At 31.8% G+C, this 11,648-nt stretch overlaps 1 protein-coding gene across 2 annotated transcripts; it reads left to right on the top strand.

The window, feature by feature from the left end:
• The first annotated feature begins 1,162 nt into the window (after nt 1-1,162).
• On the top strand, nt 1,163-10,230 carry LOC124365154. 2 transcript variants are annotated; one of them, XM_046821109.1, is made up of 6 exons: nt 1,163-1,334; nt 5,931-6,026; nt 7,608-7,701; nt 8,583-8,656; nt 8,982-9,135; nt 9,613-10,230. In XM_046821109.1, the coding sequence occupies exons 2-6, from the start codon at nt 5,952-5,954 to the stop codon at nt 9,699-9,701; spliced, it is 486 nt and encodes a 161-aa protein (XP_046677065.1). In that variant the 5' UTR covers nt 1,163-1,334; nt 5,931-5,951; the 3' UTR covers nt 9,702-10,230. The 2 variants fall into 2 exon arrangements, with proteins under 2 accessions (XP_046677065.1, XP_046677064.1); XM_046821108.1 differs by lacking the exon at nt 1,163-1,334 and adding an exon at nt 5,051-5,171.
• Nucleotides 10,231-11,648: the final 1,418 nt, after the last annotated feature.

Below are 11,648 nucleotides of genomic sequence, written 5' to 3'. Positions count from 1 at the left end.
TTGAAATTTTTAAATTTATCCTGTGGGCAACAAGGGCAAAAGGGCAGAAGGGAATCGCAAAATTAAAAAATATTTGTAACCAAACTGACCTAAATTTTATGACATTTTAACATGCGATGAGGTAATACATGTCGCCTAATGAAATGAGATATGGACTAGAAACGTTACAAACAACCTCAGTAAAGTAAGTCTTGCACACATTGTATGTGGCCCTAACTTCTCATATATAATTGTACATTGACCGAATCAAAAACATTTATTTTATACATTTATAAAAACACAGCTTAATTTAGTGAAATTTAACGTTTTCTCAAGTATGAAAATTTCATTATTCAAATCAAAAAGTTTAGAACATTATCAACTTCCAGTTGGGTATTTTAAAGCGTTGATGTCATGACTCTACTGTGCTAAAATTGTATTTATCGTCAAGCCAAAGAACCTTCCCTTATTAATTGAATATTATACTGATATCGTTATAATACTTGCTTTAATAATATTTATTTCATGATACTAAATAGGTTTTGTTTCTTCGTTTGCGATTATGCTAAATTTTGTTTTTAAAATCCTGTAACACAGATGTAATTGTTATTTAATAAACAAACATTTATGTTGTTAACAATTATTAATATTGTATTCTAAACGGATTTTTTTAACAATTTAGCACATCACTTTAACATATTAGTTTAGTTTTTTTCAAACTTAATTTAAACTATTATAGCCGCCTTTTAATTGGCTATTTCATAGTGTACACCAAATAAACACTTTAAAATACGTCCAGAACTTGAAAAGTTCTTACTTTCACTTTTAATTTTCAGTATGACCTGTTACGCAGTTAAGAAACCTTGGCAAACAAATAAATAGTTATTAATTTACCAATAACTTTTATAAGCCCAAATCTCAAGAGTTCGTACTGAATTAGTACAAAGTAATGTGGAATGATTAAACTAGTACAATAAATTAAAGAGAATCTCTCATTGAACGTGTACAGCAGCTTCAATTGGAAAAGCCCTTAGCAACATAAAAATCGGATGCTAGTTAACTGCCAATCTCTGGAGCACCATATTAGATACCACTATCAGTAGATATACAGCAGCCGTATCTATTACAGCGTGGGCTAACTCTGTATCAGCTGATTATAATTACAATGCTATTTTTATTTGGCCTGTGTTCAGTGTCAATGGAACAGTTGAGTGAAAATGTTTTGTGTGGCAAGAGACTTGTGCTAACACCACTGTTATATTTACAGTACAGTTATTATGATGCTGTGGTAACTTCGAGTTTGGCCTAAATGGACGACTGTAGCGTTTGGATTACAGTTCATAAAAATTTTTCCGGTAAGTATATATCTTTACCCATACGTCTATAAGTGGATATCATAATAGGTAAGCAACTTAGTTAACATGTATTGATGCATTGACGTTAACATTACGAATAATTCTGTAATCACCAAAACTTATTTAAAGTGGTGCAGTTTTATATTTTGATACAAGAATTGTTTATGTATAATTTTGTTCATGCATTCCTTGACGAAGCTTTTATCATTCTTCCCGCAAAGTGATCATTCTTAGGCTTAAAAATCGTATAGATATTTTCCTATGTCTAATAGTAACTATTACGTTGATAAATAGTACACACATTCTACCCCCAACTTTTTCTTCGAAGGTTACAATGACCTATTTTAAATTTTCAGGTTTTAACAAATTTTTCAAGAACGCGTGTTTTAATATTAATTATTTTGAAAAAACTAACAAAAGTCTGTCTTCTCTACAACTTTAGTGGGCTATGAAACCCTTTAAACTACATGAGGAGGTGAATAGGAATAACATTACCATATTTAAAATTAAAATCTACAATATGTAAATACCGTCAAGGTGATCGAAATTCCTTATTGATTAGGCTCAAAAAGACACCCTTCTTGGGACACGAATACCAACCGTTATGAGCAATTCAAATATAAAAAATTTATTTTTTAAATTTTCAATGTTTTATATGTCAATACACTAAATAAGATATAGAATTTTATTGACATATTCCATATTTTTGTAAATTTTTTATTTTTGTGGAATATTGAAATAGCCGTGTCGTGTTTATATGTCGAGTTTTCATAAGTAAACTGTAGAGATGAAAAGATGTTTAAATCAGTTTGGTAAAATTATGATGACTTTGAAATATTGCTATCTTTTTAGCATAATAAACACGGAATTTTAACTACCACTTCCGCATTTGTATATTTGTACACCTTCAATTTAATGGAACCATTGCAAGTAGATACACATACACACTCCTAGTGATATCTTTTGGTGGGGTTTTCCAAACCTCCCTCCCACCACTAAAGTAACCTTATTTATGCCAAGAGAGCGTAAATATATTTATATTAGTTTTCTAGACATTAAAACACAAGTATTAGAAACCTTTTACAAATTGTAGCAAATAAAGTAACGTTGGATTTAGTACCTCCTAAGGATGAGTTCACAGGGGGTAAAATGTTCATTGTATACTAATTACAAATAGGCATAAAAAAGTACCTGCCTGCAAATTAATTGATTCTTGGAATTTAGCTACTCCCCCAGAGACTAAAAATCACCGTAGTAGCATGTTTCTAAATCGTTATAAACTTTCTTAGTAAAAACTTTATCCATTGTTCAAAAATATAGTTATCGATCAAAAATAAGTGTAAGAAACTAATCGTACTAGAATTTTAACAAGGATAAATTACATGTTAAAAGATACTAACACCAACAGTTATAAATATAGAAAGAAATACTAAATATTTGTTAGTAGCTTTCAGCATAACATGAGGGTGGTTCAATAAGTACTTAGAAAATCTACAAGGTGGCGATCATATTATCAAAAGTAAATTTTTATCATTATTTAGCTCTCCAATCTAGGTTTTGTTAAGTTTTCAGATGTATCCATCACATACTTTAATTGTTGTTATCTATTGAAGTTAACAACTCTAATTTGTCTATGAAAATGGATACAAGGGAGTTTTAAATAGTAATAAACACTTTAATTTGACATGATTTACGCCAAAATAAATCAAAGATGATTTGGACCAACTTCATGACAAATATGATCCTGTGCTGTAACTGACAATTGGGTGAATGAGTGTAAGCGGTGTGTAATATATACAAAATATCAATGCAGATCTGGATGCCCTGTGGTTGTGTTTACCCCGAAATGGTTGAAAAATTCTAGAATATTTTTTAAAGTTATCGACAATTCAAAGTGCGCGAAGTACTTGAGGAGACAGGCTTATCGCAATATTCAGTGGTTTCAATTTTGCACAAAAAAGTTGGGTGTGGAAAATTCTTGGCATAAAGAGTGCATAGTAGGGGATAAATACATCCTAAAGTCGGCTCTTTTAACGCTTTCCGTTGTAGTCATGATGAATCTATGCGTCGATATATAACTGTTGATGAAACATGGATACATCACTATACTCCAGAAACAAAAGAACACTCAAAGAATGGATTATTGAACGAAAACGGGCGAATGAAAAAGAAATGGCGAAGACGGTCAAGATGGGCAGTAACGTTATGGCCGCGGTGTTTTGGGATGCTCGCGGAATCATCTACTCTGATTACTTGAAAAAGGAACAACGCTAACAGTAGAGTGTTATAGATAATATTTGGAACTGTTGAAAAAGGAAATTGAGGGAAAAGTCCTCATCCGAAAGAGATTCGGTTTCATTAAGTATATATAAACATTGATCCCTGACACAATTGTACTAGGAGAATCCAAAAATTAAGTGTGTTATGGTTTCCTCTTTCCACTGAAAGCATTTTTAAAAAAACATGGAATTTTATAGTTTTTAATAAATAGTTGGCTACTTACAGATGACATGACCAAATTGTAGGCTGTATATAGTTAAAGTTTCCTTTCTATTAAGTTTTGGATATATTAATCAGAATAATGGTGTAGCCTAAAGCAATTTTTTTTTGTCCATATACCATTGTGCTCTAGGCAGTTGTACAAGCTTTGCTGAACAAAAGTGTGAGATATTTTGTATAATGAAGCTGTTTCGATGTTGTCTCGTCTCTTCAGATACTAATAACTGCATTTTCCAGCTGTGACTGTGTCACAGCGTATTCAGTATTTTGTTGAGGACTTTGCTCACTCTTCGAATACTATCCTGACCAGCTTATGAGACAAAGCTAATCTAATACGTAATAAATTCTTGAATGTTTCTTTACATAATAACTTTGTAGATTACCAATAATAATTGTCTTGAAAGTGTTCCTTTAGGCACATCGTATTTCATTTTCATTATAATTATTTATTTAGAACTCGTTGACTTATAAGACCTTATTTAGTGCCCATTAAATACATTCAATAAAATTTCAGGAATGAGTATATGGAAAGCTGTTGTGAATTCAGAAAACAATTCACATGTATACATTAATCATTGATTATTCCTCTGTATTTATACTGTATGCATGAATATAATTCATACGCTATCATGTAAATTATTTTTCCCATTTGTACAGATTTTTCAGATATAATTAATTTTTTTTCTTTCAAAATAAATTTTATAATCATGGAATGTTAAAGACAGAATGTCCTCTTCCGTAGGCTAATGGATATAGTCTCGGCTCTCTAACTGAGAGATCACGGGTTCAAATCCCGGGGAGGTCCAAGCAGGCATAAACACGATTGATAAAGTACTTTGCAAAATAAATACCAGTGTAATAAAATAAATATCAGTACTTTGCAAAAATAAATACCAGTGTAATAAAATAAATATCAGTGTACATCGAAGCCAGCATAGCTTACAGCTGAAGCTTAAAAGAGAAGGAAAAAAAGACAGAATAAATGCCTAAGTTATTATTTCAGGTTGTTTTTACGGATAGGAAGAACGGTTTCTTTTATTATTTGTTTAAAGTTTGTTTTGACTATGGAAGGTTTGAAATGATAATAGGGTTTCGGAAATTAGCCACCGTTATGTGTTACAATATGTATAACACCACGTTTCGAGATCTGCAATCTGATCTCTTCCTCAGGTGAACAACTAACCTAACACATAACTACAATCTAGGTTAAAATACACAAATCATACCAGAGCTGCTCGGAGTCCAGTCCAGGCGTTGTCAGTTCACAGGATGCAAGTCACAAGCACAAGTCACGAGCACGAGAAGTTCAGCTCACAAACACAAGTCACACTTGCACAGGTGATACTGTAATACTAAGCTGCTTCAAGTTATTTCCATGATCTAGTTTGTAATTTAACTTTTAAAATTTTCCTCATTTATATACTATACAGTAGTTACATTAACTAATACAAAATGGACGTATGGATTCCTATACAACTGACCAGTCACATGAAGTTATGACATCACTGTTGGATTAGGTTAACGCTGTTAATTAGGTTGACGCGTTAATAGCGTGCGACCTTGACATTGTTATCTGACACGGACGAGCTGCACACGTCACTTGCTCAGCTAGCATTTAGCGATAAGTCATCTCTCTCTAGATTTACAATATAGTAATCAGCACAAAAGCAATCCGATGACAGTCGAGGCGATGTTGCCATATCGTTGCCGTCAGTACTTCCCTCGTTATCAAATGACTATGAATGCAGTAGAATTCTAGATTTACACGTGGATGGAAAGAATTTAAAGAAATCAAATGCATTTGTTAGTCTATTGGTATTTTTCATAAAAACCAATCCCTGGATGAATATTTCCCACTTGGTCTTTTCCCAAACTGGAAAAAGTCGTGTGTAGGTTTTATGGTGGCGGAGGAGAATTTCCGATACCCAATGCCACCATACGACTATTATTTTGGGGACTACTTTATCACATGACATGATACGATAGAATATTGTATAGATAGTATTATGTCCATGGAACCTAAATGTTTCAAGTTGTATTATATTTTTATTAGGCAGGTTTATTATGCATTATAATGCTCTCTTTTTTATTTTTCAGTATACGATTACAACTGATGACATGGCGCTAATACGATTCTGCTGTTGCTGTTTTAGCTTGAGATCTGGGATGTTGTTGTTGGGTTGGTCACAAGCAGTAAGTATTACACTTAAGTTATTATTCTGTGGGTACACTTGCTATCATGTGCTAGTATTTCAAATTTGACTACTCATTAACAAATTTACATTGTTAAATATCTGAAAAAAACGTTAAATGTAATAAAGTTAAAATAGTTTATTTGATTCAAAATTAGGATCCTTAAATTTGTATATAAAATAGGCATTTGACTGTTAATCTACATTTCATTCACGGTTAATTTACACATTTTTTCCTGTTGCAACTGTGACAGAAATAATCCAAAACCGTTTGCACAACATTACCTACCAAAACCACAAAGCCAATCCCAGTTTCAACATTTGAAATGTTATTGGTTTGTGGAATTTTTATCTGGCATAATATATACTGATAGTATCAATATAGACCAAAGTGAAAACAATTTCTGAAGTCAGAGTTGTTATTTTAAAATCATCGCTGCTTTTATATAGTTGGATATGACTCCGAAATCTATAAAACAGTTATCGTTTGACGTGTATTTGTATTTAAAATATTACTCATTATAGAGCTGAACCGTAGAGTTGTTCTATTTACGAAAATGTCGTAGTAAATTTGTACGAATACAATAACTCATCGGCAATTCAAGTAAATACGAAAACAAGCAAATCAGTAATTGATAGAAATTGGTTAAAGATATAACTATACATAAAATAATAAACTCGTTATTCAGTGTTATTCACACATAATTTTAAGATGGTGGGCGTTCGCACTTATAATTAATTATAACCGTAAATTGTAATATTGTATATATGGATTAAAAGTGAGCATTTTTTAAACATTTCATGCACATAAAGTTTTTAGTAAAATAAACTTTAATTGTTCTAACCATAATTGTATTAAAATACTCAAAAAAAGTTTTAAGCCATAACTATTAATAAAAAAAATTAAAATTAATTCATTGAAAAAAGTTTTGGTAATAGTGTTAGCTCTGTTCTATTTGGTTCTTTTATGGTGTATTCAAATTATTATGAATCATCCTTGCTCTCTGATTAGTTCAGCAAGCAATCTTTTAGGCATGGTTCTTCTCTTCCTGTAAATTCTTGAGGAAATAATTGAATATAGAGCCGAGGAAAACGGCTGAGCCAATGTCGGTTTGCTAAACTAAACTGGCTTTGATTAATCATTGATTCAGACCTGAAATGCCGTCCTTCCTGTAGGAATTTCCTTCCAATTTTAAACCTGTATATACAGTTCTAACTTACGATAACACAACATTCTTCTCCAATCTAATAGTTTTAAGATTTTTTTACTTTGGAATTGACCATAAAATAAAAAAAGTAGTACAATGATACAATGGAGTAAACTCCACCATTAAAAAAATAACCCATTTCTTAAATTCAGTTCATGTAAAGTGTTCCTTATTAGAAGATTCTAAAGGAAATTACTAGAAGATTACACTCTAAGCAAATGTAGTATGCTAGGGTTCTGTAGACGTCACCGCATAGAAATGCTCATGTCGCAAGAAGTTTTATGTATGAAAGGTTTAGCTCTTGTGAGGTCAAAAGTTCCATTTGGGCGTTTTTCTCTATTTTGTAATGTGGATGTAGATTCTCCGTGTTGCAGTTGGTATCTCTCCTGGCTCTTAGTAGTGTGGTCATGGCAGATACTACAGGACCTCATGAAAACATAATTACATTGTTCGGTAGTACTTTAAGAGGTAAGAATAATCACTTATTTAATGAATTATTTAAAAATTCACCCATTAAAGTTTTATTGTTTGACTACCATGACTATAATTTATTTTTTCTGATTGTGCCAGTTATCATAAATCTCCAAAAAGTCTTTACATATTTTACAATTAATACGTAGGACAGGCATCTTCACCTAACATATGTTCAACTAAAAGTGGCAGAGCGAGATTAGCGGTTGTGTTTAATGCTGAGGCGATCACGTGTCACTTAACAGGCTTCGCACAAGTTTATAGGTCATTTAAGTCTTGAAATGCTGTGCGGACAAACTAACAATCAGAAGATGAAAAAATCAAATGCCCAGACAAACAGAATATAAATTTTGTCAGCCTTCTGATTGATATGCTTCAATGATGCTAATTCTTATCTATTCACCATACATTTCACCCTTATAAAATTGAACTTGTACAATGAAGACGATCCAGACAGTCATCTATAACCTTGTGAGGAAATGGAAGCATTATGTAGTTGTAAAATGTTCAATAGTTCCCAGCTAAATGTCATTTAATGACATGAACATACATAACACTCGATGTTCCTTTGAAATTGACTTTCATGCAACATTTCCAGTTCATAAATCACTTCTTTTTTTAAATGTTGTGCGGCGGAAAACTGACCAACTGTAATACTGAAATGAAAATTTTCAAGCCCCTAGTAATAGGTTTGGCTAATTCTCAGCCAGGCATGGTTTAATACGTGTACAAACTTTCTCAAGAGGATAAATGTCAAAATGACTATTTTTAAATTTGTGCAAACTATAATACAATTCCTATGTACGTCATTCATCTCCTATATCATGTAATGTGTACGAGGTTCGTTGTAAGTTAATAACAACGTTGAATATTTACAGTTCTGTACGTATTTCTGGGAGGCAGCGTCATTCAAACCATCGCTGCTGCATTCCTGCTGTATGGAGTTTATAGGGTGAGAATTCGGTTCATCAGTACAGGATTATACGAGTATATATTTAGACTTACCAGATATACCATTTATGAAAATATATAAATTAATCGTATTTAGTTTATTTAGAAACAAAAGTTCTTTCAAAAATGTAGGTTGTCAAAAATCGTTCAATGTTTTATTGGTCTTTATTGGAGCATCTGTTAGAAAAATAAACAAAAATGGTATATGTTCACTTTGTTTAAAATGTATAATAATGTATACAATAAATCATTTTACTGAGCCAAAATGTTGGAGTTATATTATATTTATTTGTTTTGTATGATAATACATAACTTTTTTCTAACAGAGAAAGAGTCTCTACGTACTGGAGTATGTGAAACTGGAAACTGTGATCCACATCGCGTCTCTTATTGAGTTGTTCCTCGTCTTCATTTTGGAGCATTCCATAATATCAAGTGTAGACACCTTCACCTTCGTGGGGTTTCTCGCTCTGAATTACGGTAAATATATTTGCTTGTAGCATAATTCTATGAAGTCTGTTGATAAAACTTGCAAAAAGTGTGTATGTGAATCTACAAATAGTTTTTGTTTAGCGATCAACCCTGTGTTCTACAGATTTCAAAGAATAATAAGATCTCGGACATTTACCATCGTTGTCTGTTACAAAAGGTATAACAAACGTTTCGAGGATTGAAATCTACCCCCTTCATCAGGTGGAAGTGTTAATAATATAGAACAGAATAGAAAAAAGTAAGACGAGGAAAGTGTTAAGAGTACATAACAGAAAGCTCTTTGAAGTTCATCGCCTTCTTTTATTTCTTTTTTATGAGTTAATAAACTTTGCAACTGATGAAGAGGTTAGGTATCAATTCTAGAAACGTTATATTCTACATTTTGTAACATATATATAAATATTGATAGTGTCTAGTAAAAGGTTATCAAAGTACAGAAATAAAGTTTTTGCTTTTTATGTACAGGTCTAGCGGCATACTACCTCCTGGCAGCATACAGCTACTATAGAATCATTACTGAAGAAGACGTCTACACACCGTTAATGCAGACGTGATCTCTGTGAAACCATTATCAAGAGACATGTTGCGTTCCTTGTGATAGGTTGATATTAGTATTTCGAACTATTACAGTGTACTGATCTACCCCAGTTATACGTAATTATATTACAGTAGATTTACCACAATCAATACCGGTAGGGAGTGTGATATGTGAGTGTCTTCAGATTTGTGAGAACTTCATTAGAGAGTTACTTTTTTGTGATATTTATGAAAAATTATAACTTAATTGTTTATTTTAATAGTATTTTATAATACTGTACATGACTACTACTTTATCTCACAATAATACGCAAAGGAATATATAATTAAATATAATTTAATTTATCCATTAAAATATATTTTTGTATAAGAATTGTATATTTATATTGCCTGTTCAATGGAGAGAGCATTTGCACTGTATCTGAAAACATAAAACTGACAAGAACAGCTGTGATGCTTAGGAATTATTGTTGGTAAATATATAAATTTAAATAAATACACCACGAAATAAAGTATAAAATAAAAAAAATTACATACGTAACAGGCTGTGTTGAGTTTCCATGCAAACTTTTAAGTACCTATATAACTTATTTAATTTATGTGTTACCGTGTCAGACGTTAGAATTTCATAAAATTGCATTCAGTTTATTTACAAACTTATTAACTCTGAGATCAACTCGTTTCCATCAAGGCTAACCATAATACAATAATGTAAAATATATTTTTGTCGCAATCCAAATCTTTTGGATTTAGCATGCTAAATTTCGGTAGAGAAATGAAGTCTATGCAAAATTTCCTGCATAAGGATCATTTCGTTCTCAAAATATGATGCAGACAGAGAGAAAAACATAGATCTCAACAGGAGGTAGACTCTGCTCCCAATGTTTAACCCATCCAGAATGCCCTGTCACTCCGAAAGCAGCGCAAAGGTCTTTTTAGGACTAAGCACACTTTCTCACGTCCTTGCCCTTCTCAAATGCTATGCAATGCTAGGTAAATTAGAGACTGAATGTAATGTATATTACACGTTGGGAAGTTAGTATACCGAAGAAAATAAATGATCTATTCTATGGTAACTACGTAGCTTGCCAATTTTCTGACATGCAACTAATAAGTAAAAGAATAAATATTAACGCCGGGATAACATACAAAAGCTATGAATAATACATAAAAATACCTATGGGTGAAATAAATAGCATGAATAATATAAAAAAATCTATATAATAGGCCAATTTACTTGTATAAGTAAATATTAATACAAAATTAGGACAAAAAGTTCTCTAACTTATTAGCACATTGATATTTTCCTTCTAATAGTTATGTGGTGATGGCTATTAGCTATAGTGTCAACTATTAAAATTGCAATAAACATGCATATTCCTGCACTGCAGCCGCACTAAAAAAATTAAATTTTAGTAGAGATGACGCCATATGTGTCATATATAAAATATAATTGATAGAGCTCAGTTGTTTTAAAACTTATTTATCTGGAATTCTCTCGCTGCCATCAAGGTTACCCATAACAAAAATGTAAAATTGCTAACTAACGCTTAGCCAAATCCCATAGAATGTCATGGACTAGACGTTTTCTGTATAGAATAAAAGCTGCATACAAAACTTCAAATCTATAGATCTGTTCGTTCTCATTTTTTCTGCCCTACAATATTAAGCTTCGTTAACGCTCAAACAATGTATTTATTTACGTCGTCATCCTGGTTACCCATAACAGCTAAGTAGAAATGTTCAGCCAAATACCATGGTATGACAAGAACTTGATATTCCTTAAATATAAATGAAAATTCATAAGGATTTTTAAGGTTGGCTTATAAAGAAATTGCAGCTTTTCCTTAAACAAAAACTTCTAGTCTCTTTGCCTCTCAAATATTTTTTTCACTGAAATAGTGTACAAAGATCATAACCAATTTAAACTGGATATACTGACGTCACAAATCATAACATGACCT

This window comes from Homalodisca vitripennis, chromosome 6 (assembly GCF_021130785.1).
Source record: "Homalodisca vitripennis isolate AUS2020 chromosome 6, UT_GWSS_2.1, whole genome shotgun sequence".
NCBI classification, from domain to species: Eukaryota; Metazoa; Arthropoda; class Insecta; order Hemiptera; family Cicadellidae; genus Homalodisca; species Homalodisca vitripennis.
The sequence above is the reverse complement of the archived record's forward strand: the minus strand, read 5'-3'. Positions and strand labels throughout refer to the sequence as shown.